Raw genomic sequence first — 14,745 nt, forward strand, 5'->3', positions numbered from 1 at the left:
TGCTATATAATTCAACGTTAGCTTTTTTTATGTAAAAAATGAAATTTTTTTGTGACATGAATAAAAAATAAAATATGAAAAAAATTAATTTAAAAAAAAAAATACAAATTTTTAATTTTTTTAAAAAATAATAAAAAATGTAAAAAAAATTAATAAAAAAAAAATTACAAAAATTAAAAATAAAAAAATAAAACAAAAAATGAATAAAATAAAAAATAGTGAAAAAGTAGTTTTTCAATGGAAAACCATTTCTAGGGCAGGAATCCAAAACAATCAAAAGAAAAAGAGTAAGTCCAGCATAAAGTGAGCGTGCCTTCCTGAACGTCTTCTTAGCTACGGTCAAGTGAGGACCCCCTGTACTTTATGTGGTGTGCAACATGGGAGTCAACTAAACCACAACCATCCCCTTACCCTCTGATGAATGCTTACCGTGCTTGTTATATCGTTTTAATGTCGGCCGTGACTAGTTTTGGAAACATTCGAGAGAAAATATATGTTTTTATGATCTTTGAAACATACAATTACAATATAGTGCTCAGATACATCCAACATTTGATTGGGAGCTGGCAACTCAGGCTACGCCACTGCTGTTTTTACTAGCTTGTTGTCGTGTAAAAGTGCCCGAAAACAGCAAAACCCAAGCCCGAGGAATCCAAAATAAACACTATTCATAAGTCTAAAATGGAAAACGTCGCATGAACATGAGAGCCGTAATCTAAAGTCCAGAAAACTATTGTGATTATGGCACAAAAGCGCAGCAACAGGTTTAACAACTGCGCTGTTAACCTCACCTGAACTTTAATGGCTTTTTGTTGTCGCCTTTTTTTTTGTCCGCCCCTTCACTTTTTCTTAAGACAGACAATACTTTGAATGCACAGGGAGCCGCCTCAGCCATAAATCGCATGGAGGGAGGCTAAATATTGACTGCCTGATCCCACATTGGCGTCTCTTGTGACCAGGATGGACCTTTGTCTTATTCTCTGCCGGCATGCAATCGAATTGTAAACAACACCCACCATGTTATTATTTACTGCCACCTTTTGACGTGACATCTAAAAGGCAGCGAAAAGAATAGGCCCGCTCACCCTTAAGTCATGACGCTTGGAAAGAAAAAAAAATGGGTGCTTTATGAATGGCCACAAAATGCGTGAATGATAACGAGCATTAATATGTCCATTGAGCGTGCTCGCATTCATGCCACATATGAAATCCCCTTTGAATGAGATCAGTTCCCTCCTGTCAGAGCCCATTAGAGCCGTCCCACAGTCCCAGTGGCCGGCTGACAGGGGAGAAACCCGAGCTGTGGCCTGTAGCAGCATTAGCATTAGAAAATGAGCAATCAGCTGGAATGAAGCACAAGAAGAGGTTGGGAGGGAGCAGGATGGAGGAGGGGAACAGCCTCCAGCAAAATGGAGCTTCAACAGTGGTGGCAAAGTTATGGCCAAATCTACATATTAGCAGTTGGAAATAACTGGTCATTAAAGTATTATTATTGGCAATAACCAGCCTCTATTTTACTTGGGAACAAACTTCATTAGGTGGAGAACTATATCGTATTATACAGTTGCTGCTACAAGTGCAATAATAGAAATTTTGCTCTATTAATACCTGACAGCGTCGACCAAAAGTCGGAATTATTATCAGTATGAACAGCAAATACAAATTTAAAGGGAAGTTGACCTCAAAATTGTCTTTGCAATATGTTGTATGTACCCCTATCAGTCAAAACAAAACTGATTAATATTGAGTTTGTGGAAATTCACCCATTTTTTTTAGGGGTCGGCCATTTTGCCACTTGCTGTCGACTGAAAATGACATCATCAGGTCACAAGCAATCACAGCTCTAACGGGATTAATTAAGGATTGTCAAATCAAAGCTTCAGAAAACTTCAGTTTCGTCCACAGCAACAAAAAGTGGTCGTTGTAGAGCAATATTGTCAAATACTGGAATACTTATTTACCACATCCGTATGATTCCAGTGGTCCAGGAAAGAAGTTTAAATGAAACTTTCCAAAAGAAAATGTCTGCGGAGTTAAGGTCCGGCTTCTTTTCCGACCGCACGCGGAAAAGAGCGCGGAACCTCTTTGACTTTGCGAAACAATTGAGTTAAAACACTCGATAAAACATTAATTAGCTTAGCGGTCTGGAGCAGATAACATAGATAAACCCCTATGTAGTTCATATTGATTAGAATATGCACATTGAGCGCGGGCTCTTAAGACAAGTTTTCCTTATTAAATGGACACAAAGCCTAGGTCATTATTCCTGCAAAGAGAGATCGCTTTAGATTTTATCTATTCACATAAAAAGCTTTGATTGGATTTCTTTCTGAGCGGGCCTTGCAATCTATTTTATTCAGGTTTGATTGTATTACCTCTTAATTAGTTTGTATATTGAGTCGAACAGGGCGTATCGATTCGGAGGTGCATTCATTTGCATTGCAAAAATCCTCCTTTAATCCAATATAATCTCATCCTTACTCAAACACATGTGGAGTGCACTCTTTTCCTGTTGCTACTCGGAGCTCCTTTCCTGCGTTACTATAACCTTGTCGTGTGTGTGGGGGGGGGGGTCTGCTTATTTAAAATGGCTTCAGGCCCCAATCCAAATGTAACGTGGGCGGGGCATGGCATCAATGTTTTATAATCATTTGGTATAAATTTGGATTTGGTATGAAAAAAGATAAATATGACATTCAGTATATTCTCATGCCCGGTGCTACTCAAGTATAAAGTCCGTCAAGGGGGTGTCGCGTCATGTCCGAACCGTCAATCGGAGGCGTCAACAAACCAGCCGCCTCCCCCGGTGCGCAGCAGCAGGCCTCACAATGCTCTGTAATTAACCTCACCTGAACTTTAATGGCCCACCTCCGGGGGGACCGCCTGCTCCGGCTGGGTTAAAATTACTGTCACTGTCGTGGCACTGGTGGGGATCTTGGACACAGTGGGTGGGTTCCGCCTTGACGAGCAAGAGACGTGCAACACACAATACCATCAACAACATGCTTGTAATATCATCAGCAAAAAAAATTATGCCATAATATTGAGGACAATTGCACAAACTGCGCCACTTCAAAGTTGTAATTCTCTACTACTGCCACCTCGAGGACTGGAGTGTCATGTCAGAACATTAGTGAAAACATAAATCATTAGCTTTGACTTTTGGGATTCAACGACAACATTCTTGTGCCAACAGAGCTTAATAAAGACTAAATCCGAAGTCACATGCAAGCAATGTTTCAGATCATCATCGAGGAGTCAGAGGTCTGCGTTTGAGACCAGCTGCACTCTCCGATGGTGCGTGAGCTTCCTCGCTAGCCGTGAAACAACAGCTGCTCGCTGCCCATCCGACATGTTTGCCACTTTGTACGTGTGCATTTCAACTGTGAGCTCAAGCCCGTCTGATCCCAGAGCTTTGCTGGCTGGATTTTTGGATGCGTCCACAGAGTCTGAAGTCATCCTGGCTAATACGCCCAGGCAGGTTTTTCGGCCGGGGATGTTCTCACCATGTGTTGGGAGTGACTGAATGTGTGTACTGTACGAGTGTGTGTGTGTGTGTTCATGTGGTGAGTCACAGCCGCCCAATGTGGGATCAAACCCTTGTATCAGGCTCTGGCTTTATAATCAAGTCTGAAGTTTTATCATTGCCATGCTGCTGGGTCTGAATACCGATATGGACTGTCTGTGCACGGGCGGGCCGGTTTCCCTTACTTAGAAACAAAAGATAATTGTGAATTATTGAGCAATGTTAAACAAAGCGACTCTACAAGCTATGCATGAAAGAGGCCAAATAAATATATATCAGAAAACTTGCCAATTAAAGAGCCATGCCGAAAATTGAAAAGGAAGTCAGCCATTTTGGTTTGAAGCTGTTATTTTGAGCTTGTACGTTTAATGAACAATTTTCAGGATTTGCAGTTAATCGGGGGAGACAAGCCTTTTTTATGGATGTATTTCTCAATTTCTAAATTAATTCCTTCATTTATTTAATTGCAGAAAAATCTAATTAATAGTTCACTAACTATAATATTTTAATTGATTGGAGTTGTAATCATTTCTTGAGATAAATTAAGCCACACACACACATGAGCTGGCTGCCACAATATCCTAAGAGCTGCTATCTGTCTGCCGCTTGCATGAAGGATAAAGAAACAGGATGTGGAGCAGGGTGGGTGTCTGAGGGGGGGGGACGTTTGGCCCTTCGACTGAATGCGCCTCAATGGGGCTTATTTTCATTAGAGCCAAACAAATGTGTCACCCCAATCATCACATGGCTGATTTTATCCTTCTGTTACTGTAGCTCCACAAGCATTTCCTTTTGTGAGCGGTCGCTCCTGATAATCCCGCCCGGACAAAAGCGGCCATGTGCCTCCGCAGAGCTCCATGACCAAAAGTCGTTTCCATTACATACTTTGCCCGTGATATCATACATAATGGAAGAGCGCTCGTAAGCATTTTTGTTTGTGAAGTCACTCCGGCTCGTGTTGACATAACGCGTGGCCAAACGCTGAGGTTAACTCCAACGGATTGTGTTGCACGTGTGTCGAGTTCCACCTTAAATCAAGAAGTATATACTGTATGAAAGCCGACTTTTAATTGATTTATTTCAGGAGTGTAAATGAATCCTCTGTGGGGGGAATGATGCACGTTTTTGCCAGACTAACTGGCCCATTGCAGCTTTACTGACCCGGATCGTCAAAAAAAGTGACTATAATTTTTTTTTACCTAATGAAAACATCATTCTACATTTTTTTTTATTTGAACAAGAACTGGCTTTTAATGGGCAGCCGCTCAAAAGTCCAACACATTCCACACTAAAATTATGATTTTTTTCCCCCCAAATAATAATAAAAAGTAAATAGTAATAAATAATCTACAGGGTCACACTGTAGCAAACATAAAAACTTTATTAGCTATAAAAGCTATAACATGTAAATCAAAATAATATGGTCCAGGGTCAAACTGTAGTCACCAGAAAAATATTATTAGTTGTACTGGCAATAATTTGAGTAACATTTATGATACTTTTTGGAACTTGGAATGTTTTGTTTTAACTTATGAAGCCCATTTTTCCTGATATTGTTTGTGCAACTCGCTATAACAATAGCTTAGCACGTCATTGGTCCAAACAAAGACACATTTAGGAGCTTTACATACTATTTGTATGGAGCGACATCTCCATTCATACTCAGCAATCAAAGGCGTCTTTATGTAAACAAATGAATGATTATTATCCACTTTATGATGAGTCACATCAGCAGACTTTTTTTTTCTCTAATCGCTGTATGTTTTTTTAAGCATTTTTTAAATCCTCCATCTGAAACATTTTAGCTTAGTTTCTTGTGTTTGATCATTTTTCCCAACAACACTTTTGTTGCTATTAGACACAATACTGTGTTAATAACATTAACATCGTGCCACACGTTTGAAGAGGCCGTCAAGTGAACACTTCATCGCAGCCATAAGGAATGTTGCACGGCCATGTGCACAAGATGTCAAAGCGCCAAAGTGTCAGCTGGGAAACATTTCCAAAGTCTTTTCGGCAGAGTGTGAAAATCAAAAAGCTTTGCAAAAAGCCATCGACAAGAGTGATGAGTGTGTAGCAGTCAAAAGTAAAAGTACAAAATCAGAATAGTTCTATTGTTAAATTACTTTTTTGTTTTTGGGACCTCAGAATGCTTCATAGAGAAAAAAATTGTGTGGAATTATTGTGGAAACATGCTTCTTGTCAATTTGTCAATTTTGGCTTGTACAAATGTTTAGCAGTATTTGAGGTAAAACGCACTACTGTGCATCCATCAAGAGCCACCAGAAATGTAGAAGTTGCTGTCATCAAAGCTGTCACACTGGCCGCTTTTGCTACTTCTGTTTTATGTAAGAATCCACACGCATGGAGTGCACAAGGGAAGTGGTGTATTTGTCACTGTCACTGAAAAGTGTGTCCATGTCTGTGTGTGAGTGTGTGTTAAAGTGCCAAATGTGAAACAGAGGCTGCTATTGGCGAATGATTGACCAGAAACGTGTTTTTTTCCATGCGCAAACACAGTCCAATGGATGCTAACAGCTTGGTGGGCCTTCACTCTGGACATGGGAATAATATACACCACAGCGCTTACAATTCTCCCTGCCCTTAATCTCCTGTTGAATAAAATTGTGGTCACACTGGAACATTTGAGGATACAAACAAATGACAAAAGTGTACGCTTACCCTAAATTGATGCAACTTCACTTGGGGCTCTGCCAGTATTAGACGGCAAAGTCCGCACTCTGCAATTGGCGACTTTCTCCCTTTTCTCGTTGCCCTTATTCTCCTGTTGAATAAAACTGCAGCTTACTTGTCACATTTAACGATATGCGGCTAGAAATGACAAAAAAATTAGCACACGCTAAGGTTAGCTCTGAATGCTTCAACATTATATCCCGCAGTCTCCACTTGGCTGAAGGACTCCATTTTTCACTATTCCCAATCTCCCATACAAAATCTGCGCTCCGACTTTTCATTTTACTTAAAGTGGCTTTAAGTCCAAAAAGACAAAAAAGAATTTCGGAATAGCTGGTATATCTAAATAATATTTGAGTCTTTTTTGCGTGCGTGTACTCAGGCCACAAAGAAAGAAAAGCAAAGTGTCCTCCTCAAAGACACACATTGTTATTCGGGTCGTTGACATTCCTCCCGGTGTCTGAGAAAGTGGAAACAGCGTGCCGCTGAGCGCCAGCCCTCGCCACCTATGCGACGCACCCAGTGGCTCCACATATTTAAACACAGCTATTGTAAAAATGGCCCTCTTCCTGTTGTTGTTGTTTTGCCCGAGACTTGATTTTATTCAAGCCCCGGGAAATGGAATCATTTCAATGCAGATGTTTTGCAGTGTAAACAGCCTTGGCAATCTGGGGGGGGGAGTCTGAAAGGAAGGCATCAGCGACGTGTGGAGATGGCGTACCAGAAGTGGAAAATCTTCCCGGGTGGCAGTGGCGGGGCGTCATTCCCATTTTAATTACCACTCCTATAAAAAGAAAAAAAAAAAAAAAAGAACACTGGCTCTAGTTTGACACGAGCCCAAAAAACCTGCAGATTAAATTAAACGACGCAAACTGCCAGAATTCAGCAAGCATTTATAGTGAAAGGAACCATATTTGGTAACTTATACTCAAATCGAGACATAAAGTGAAATCAAAATGGATGCCACCCATGGACAACCAGAAAAAGAGAGAGAAACAAATATAATGTATAATTTGTATACATTTCATTATACTAATGTAAAACATGTCAATATACTTTATAAATTTGAATTATATACAGAATATTATTATCAATTTTACTTTGGAGGTTAGACCAAGACAATATTATTCATTCTAATCGTATTTATGAAATGTTTTTGTCGTGGTACTTAAATGTGTTGTAAATCCTCAATAGGGAAAATTTACCACTGTACTGTGATTTATTTTTTTAATTAATTAATTTATTTATTTGTTTATTTATCTGTTTATTTATGTATTTATTTTTTAATTTTTAAATACATTTTGTATGCAAGAATTAACTGCAGCGCAGTAGCCTGTGCAAAAAAAGTGTTCAGTTTTTTTTTTTTTAATATCAAGGTGTTTTGCTAAAGTTTAAACTGGGATCCAAGGCCATTTTAATGTGTGGAGGTGTTATGGTTAAATCAACAAGCACGCCAGCAGTGGCCCAGTGCAAACAGAGCGGCGGGCGCATTTGATTAATGAGCTGACGTGATGTAACCACGGGGGGGAGGGAAATAGTTTAGTGCACCTGGTCGTTTACACTGTTTGTCATTCATTTGAGAAAAGAAAAAAAACAGCAAAAAAAAAAACAGGGTGGTTCAAATAAATTCTCAGAAGTATCCTAATCAATAAATTCCTGCTAATCTCCCAATAAATAAAAATGCAGGGTCATTGCTTCATCGTTCCTGCACGGGTCCCCTGAGGCGTCGCCCCTGTCGTGTGGTCAAGCGGACGCTAATATAGCCGCGTCATACGTCGCTGTCATACACCGCTAGCCGGTGGTGGTGAAAAGGTCACGGCGGTAGTTGTAAAACGGCGTGAGCGAGTGTAGGGGGGGGTTGACCTATGACTGCCCGAGCGCTACTAATGCAATAGCCAGGCCCGGAGGCCCGAGTCCTGCCAATACCGGGCTGATTATAACGAATCAGGTGCCTCTTAACGCAATCATGTGATCAATTTCTCATTGGGCTGAATAAATAACACGGCAAAAGAGGGGAGCTAGGCGTGACCCGCAGCTAACCCTTCGGCCCTCATTATTCATAGCGGGAAGAAAGGAGCGCCACGAGAGCAAAGGACACAGGTTCGTTTTTGGCTAATCATTAGCGAGGATGCTAAATGTTTGCGATTGAATGAATGTCCTGGGACATCTATTTGACATCTGCTATGGGGCATTCCAATCTGTTTGAAGGTCTAAACACCAGCATTCCATACCATGATATCAGTTGTGTACTTGGATGTTAGTTAAACTGCATACTTTTTTACTTACAGTACAATTTTCAAGTCCATATTTTAAGTACTGTTCAGTTGTATTTAACTTAAGTAGAGCAAGTGTTCTTTTTACGTTAAAACTTTCACTGTATTTCGGCTATTAAGTTCATACTGGTTTTAACTTATTTTTAATGGCATCCCAATATGTAAATTATGCAGCAGTAATTTATTTTAAATTATTACCGCTACAGTTTGCGTGGATCCCAATTTGAGAAGCAGCACTTTAAAACCAAGCGTCATAGTTCTGCAGACATGTAGTCTTGGTTCTTAGGGTTCAAAAGTATTTCGTCACATGTACAGTTGTACATCCGTGTATGCATTAAGGCATCAGTAACAGAGCTGAGCAGGGCTGGATTTCCCTGCATTGTAATGAGAGGCCCGGTGTCTCATAAGTCACTCGTGGAGGCTCCACACGATACCCGGTCCAGGCGACACGGTCATCGCTCTTCATTTATTTACTTGTGCCTTCCTTTTCTTTTTTTTCCCCCTTCAGAGGCCCACTTTGCGCTCAAGCTGACACCCAATATCCAGATCTATTGCGCTTCACTCGCTGCCCTCTCATCATCTAACTTTAATTAAGTAAATGGATGCTCCTAAATGCCGCTAATTTCACTTCACTAATTGCCAGAGTTTAATTTAGGTTTCATCAAAAGGAACCGTTTCGGTCGTTTGAGGTTGCAAACGCTGGCCTTTACTTAAAAGGTAAAAAGACAGAGCAAGTAGGACACAAGTTACAGCAGCCACCTTGAGATTTTCGCCATTGCGACGGGAAACTGCGAAAACAAGGCCACATTGATTGAACGCATCAATTATTTTGAGATATGCCGACAATGAAAATTGAGGAGATGAAGAACTCCTGTAATTACTTGTGTATCTTGATAAGGATAGATATTTTATTAAAAAGGAGTGTGGATTATAACGACAAGCTAATGGTAAGCTAATGTGCGTATATATATTTTTCTTAATTTCTTTTCTTTTAATTTCTTGTCATTTGTCCAAACAACACATCAAGTTGATTCAAGAGAAGACTTGAGGGGAGCTGCTACAAAATGGAGATGATATCAAAGGGCTAAGCTAATATTAGCGTGTTAACGTTTAGCATTTCTAGCTTCAATACGTATCCTCAATCTTTTATTCGAAAGGAAACTCATTTACAGTTCCTGGGAGTGGAGACCAAAGATGTCAGCGGAGGACTTATTTCCATATAAGAAGACTTGGTCGAACATCAGTTATCATTTAAGGACGAGCAACAGGTGGCTATCGGCCGAGGGAACCCGAGGCAAAGTGGATGCGGAGGTGGAAATGCGTCTATTTGTTTGAGCCTCCTCGCATCTGCACAAGACGGAAGCGACAGCAGGAGATTGTTGGGTCGGTGGTGGGGTAGGGGTGCCTGAGGGGGGCTCGTGTTTGGAAGAGCGCTGGAAATAGTGCATGGTACTAATTACAGCTGCGTGTTTGCATGGCCGCGGCCGCCCCGTGTTTATGGACGGAAGTAACATCATGCGAGGGTCACTCGGAGGGACGTGTTTATCCACGTGGTCCGTCCCATAATTCACTCAGTGACCACCTGTGAGATGAAGCCATTAGGTCTGTTTTCCAGCAAGGTGGCCTCGGATTATTAATTATATTTGAATTAAGCACAAAAATAATGTGCTGCGTCGGGATAACATTCGAGTGTCATTCCACGTTAATCCGAACAATGTGGGATATGACAACAATGTTCAAACAGAACAATGCTGTAAAAGGTTGAAACTCAACAATTGTTCTTAATTTTTAATCTGAAAAGAATGCACTGTGATTAATATGGCATGGAATTAAATAAAATTCTGAATTATTATAGGTTGGGGATAGATTACGGCAAATTCTCTCTTCATATGTTTTCCTAATTAAGGTGGGAAATTATATTTTTATAGGCAGTGGCACAACAATATGGTCACATGGTAAGAGAAGACTCACCACCGTACTGTTTGTCATTAGATTGCTTTATATTTCTGGCCTACATGTGTTTTTCATACAAATATTTACTGTAATTATGATGAGGTTAGTGGGAGAGAATTGTTTATTGACTGGACTAACGAATTTCGAGGAAGTAAAAGTGCATCCCAAACAAACAACTTTTCAGTCTGTATGTGTTTGAATGATGATGATATGAGACTAGACTGCGCACACACTTTTTTTTTTTACTTGCCTCGTTACATAGATGCCTTCCAATGAGTGAAAAGAGATGAACCGTGGCAACTTTGGTAAGGATCCTTTAATGTTGTCCTTCCTGTTGGCCTCAGTCTTTCCATCTTGTTATCAGGCCCGCTGATACTGGTCTGCTCCATGCAGGCTCTTTTCTCAGGACACCCACGGCATAGCAGCAGTAGCAGGAAGGAAACGGAAAAAAAACAAAAAAAACAATAATAACTTCATTAGAACGGTGCTGTAAAATTGTATTCTTAGAGAAGGTGCACTGTTTCGAATTATTCTACATTTGTATTATTTTACTAAATGTGGAGGTAGGTGATCATTTTCACCAATTTAGCTGCCTAGTTAATTTTAAAATTGTAGACTATATTTTTTTATTTTATTATTATTATTTTAATATTTTAATTTTAATTTAATTTTGATCATTAATACTAGGTTGCCTATTTTCATATTCTAACTATGTATTCCTCCATAACACTTAACTATTACACTCACAATTAACAAAACCACCATAAAATGATGTGGACAGTACACTTAATGATTTTTCCAGTTTTCCAATTTTTTTTGCTTCATGATAATAAAGATGTCAAGCATTGACAAACCGTGTATTGATCTTTCTGTATAGACTACCTTTTAATTTATGCAGCATAGATTAAAAGTGTGTCAGTGAATCATGCCAGGCAGCTTCAGCCTGTGGCTGGTTGCTCTCACTTTTGACTTTATTAAAACAGCAGAAGCCAGGAACTGGAATGAAATGTAATATATATTCTAACCAGAAAACCTGTTTCTCAGTTTTTTCTTCGATATAAAAACACAATGCATTATGCAGACAGTGTTTATTAAATCAAGTGAATCGGCCCAGCTAGAGGACTTTCAACGGTTGGCTCTGTGAGCCGTCTGATGGCTCCCCAAAATGAAACAGCCGCCAAGTGTGACATATGGAAGGAGAGAAGTCCTATGAAGAGGCGATTTTTATGAATCAATCTACGTAGGTGTGTCATTATGACAACAAAAGGGAATTCTATTACGCTAGTAGCCATGAACATGTGCTTTTGTGACATTTTTCTTCCTTTGTTTTTTTTAAGCTAGCTCTATGTCCGTTCAGTAATATGTGATTCACACTAAACACCTTTCTGATGTTTATTTTTTATTTAAATAGCATACACATTGATTTGAACACTGGACTATTTCCCATTAGGGGCACTGCCCCACCAGATCCAGCGAATGGTCCAGTGGTGGGAAAAAAAAAAATCTTCCCAGTGTTATCCATCTATTTTATGTACCATGCAGCCATGTCATATTTATTTATTTATAAATTTATTATTTATGGCTCGGTAAGAAAAAATGGGCAACACAATGCTGCAATAGCGACAAAACAGGGTGCTACTTGGACCTCATGGTGACGATTGCATAATACTTGAAAAAGTTCTCCAAATAACCTCCAAAGCTATGGAGCAGACCTTTTTTTTATCCTCTGTCAGAACAATATCTGTACCATTATTAACCATATGACCACAAGAAAGGAGAGATTGCTGAGCTAAGGCAAAGCCATGTGGATCTATGGAACACATTGTTGGACAAAAAAAATGCAGTGTAAAAGACTTTTTCGCTGAGCTGGTGGAAAATGACAGCGTGATGCTTGTTGTACCCACCTGACCAATGAGAGAAGGCAAGCAGGGTGTGGTGGACGGGGCATCCAGCTGCTTTTTGGAACGGGACTCACACAGTTGACACAATGTTAGTATGCTCCAATCGTTGTCTCTTAGCAGACGATGCATTGAACTTTCTGCTCCCTGAAAAGGCAGCATGTGTTTTTACCAGTAACATTCCAAGAATGCATTTATAACAAACAAGATTCTTTATCCGTTAAAAAAAACTTCTGTCATGTAAAACCCGCCTCGCTTGTCGTCTCGCGATCAACATGGCGATCGTGCAGTGGTCATCACTCATTGGCGAGGGATTGGATGGATGAATTCGACATCCATTTCCAGGGCCATACAATTCCCCCCCCCCCCCCCTCGTATGAATATTATCAGCATACAGTGACAAATAGCAGTTGTGTTGCAGACTAAGAGGCGTCATTGTTCCTCCGGGCAGTAAACGCCACGCAGATGTCGCCGCACTGTACAGCCCGTCCGCACGTTGTTTAGAAAATATAAATGTAACGGGCCGATGTCACCGTTTCCCAACAAAGCGGGCGTCTATTTTGTGAGCAGACAGCAGCTGGTCTACATGTTTTGTGGGGAAAATAATATGCAGGCTTTGTACCATGCTTTTGGAGAAGACTGTATGGTGATTGTTGATTTTGCCCTTTGGGGGTCTGGAATCAACCAGTCGCATCAGTTTGTAATCATATTTTAGGGATTGGCCAGTTAGGACGTCTTGATTTTCAATGAGGTCGCTAAGGAGGTCAAAGCTATGGAGAGACTTTTCAATGTCTAACCAACTTCATTTTGCAGTTTCAATCTTTGTGGTTTGATAGAACCTTTTGGTTGAGAAGGGACAGAGTTGAGTACGATAATGTGAAAGCACAGCAATAGGCTAAAGTGTTAGCATATAATTTGCGGATACTTCTCCTTTCCTCAAAAGTTAAAACGCACTGCTGGTAGCTATCGTAGCATCCAGAGCTAAGAAAGCAGCACAACAAGCTAATGTTAGCATCTATTTTTATTGTTGTCATTTCTAACCAGACTTCCTTAGATGTTAAACCAATGTTATCCAACAGGAGACTAAGGGCAGTGAGAAAATGGAATGCTGCAGCTCTGGAGACTTTGAAGAATTAAACTGCAGCATCCAGAACTAAGGTCATCGTTATTTATTTTGTTCATCTTGAGCTGTGTACCCTCAAATGTTATTGTGGAGTGCTGACTGATCAGGACCGAGAAAGAGTAACCTGGTTTTGCGGTTGGAAAAGCATCAATAGCAAGACTGTAGCATGACAACCGATGCTGAATTATGCAACTGAAGGAATCGTGTGTCACCGAAGACGCCTGCTCGTCTCTCCGTGACGCGCGGTGGAACGCGCTTCTCCGGTTTACGTTGGTCCGAGAGGCTCCGTCGTTGTTTTAACAATAAGGCCCCGGCGATTTGTGTCTCTTGACTGTCCTCCTAAAGGCTCAGAAAATATGTGTGGCGCTCCATTTATGGGCTGTAAAAAACAGTCACCCGGACGCCATGCTAACAGACTGTGAAGAGCGGCCGTAAAAGCCGCCTGCGTCATATTCGCTTACCAAGGCGACGTGGTTAACTGTCATAACATCTATAGTGGGGAGGGGGTGGGGGGGTGACTCTGCCCGTCATGAGCAGCCAAACATGAAGTAAAACAGCAGGCGGGCTCTCCCCTGCTTGCAGCGGCTGACATGAACTAGCAGGCCCGCACATGGGAAGTGACACCAACAAGCAGGCCCCAGAGAGGAGGAGGATGATGAGCGACTCTCTGCATGCCGCTTGACAAGTGCAGTGCCGCCGCCAAAGCTCCCACGGGTGACAAAATTACAGGGAAACACCGAAATGCTGCAGGTTTAATGTTGAAAGTGCTTGAAAATATAAAATCCTGCAAATATTCATATAAGGTGAGGCAAAATAATGTCTGCGGAACATCTTTGGCTATCTCCATTATTTTAAATCTCTAAAACGGAAAAAGAATAACTCATAAATTTCCAGATATATCCCCATATAAATGTTTTTTTTTTTTAAATTGCCGATACATGCCTTTCATTGGATGGCAACAATAAACACATATTTTTTTAGTGTTATTAATTTAATTTATCCAATTCAATTAATTATTGATTTTTGTTTTAAACAGAATCACAAAAATTCCAAATGTGGTTCTCATTTGACAATGACAATAAATAAATGCAACTTTCTTTACCTTTTTTTCTACAATTATTACTGCACATACATTTCTTAAACAAGCTACTTTTTCCGCTAGTCGTAAAACTTTTTTTAATGATGAAAACAAGGAAACGCAAACTTGGTAGACAGGCTTTTCATTGCATAGCCGCCATTTCATTTATCCTTGTCTCAATTTGAAGCTTTATTTTTCCT

The 14,745-nt window shown here is 40.4% G+C and overlaps 1 protein-coding gene across 4 annotated transcripts in view; it reads right to left on the minus strand.

Annotated features, from left to right (window-relative positions):
• LOC148400908 (uncharacterized) overlaps positions 1–14,745 on the minus strand; it is a 54,539-nt gene that overhangs the window by 19,996 nt on the left and 19,798 nt on the right. For 2 of the 4 annotated variants that reach the window (XM_088372097.1, XM_088372098.1), the window contains exons 5-9: positions 12,351–12,491; positions 10,697–10,842; positions 6,942–7,004; positions 6,209–6,311; positions 2,850–2,959 (exon numbers count right to left, since the gene is read on the minus strand). In XM_088372097.1, the coding sequence (XP_088228223.1) occupies positions 10,807–10,842; positions 12,351–12,491 (177 nt within the window). In that variant the 3' untranslated portion in view covers positions 2,850–2,959; positions 6,209–6,311; positions 6,942–7,004; positions 10,697–10,806. Of the gene's footprint in view, positions 1–2,849; positions 2,960–6,208; positions 6,312–6,941; positions 7,005–10,696; positions 10,843–12,027; positions 12,492–14,745 lie in introns of those variants that run through there. The other 2 variants (XM_088372099.1, XM_088372096.1) reach the window with 2 other exon arrangements.

Source organism: Syngnathus floridae, chromosome 3 (assembly GCF_059516105.1).
Source record: "Syngnathus floridae isolate MCC-2025c chromosome 3, RoL_Sflo_1.0, whole genome shotgun sequence".
In the NCBI taxonomy this organism is placed as follows: Eukaryota; Metazoa; Chordata; class Actinopteri; order Syngnathiformes; family Syngnathidae; genus Syngnathus; species Syngnathus floridae.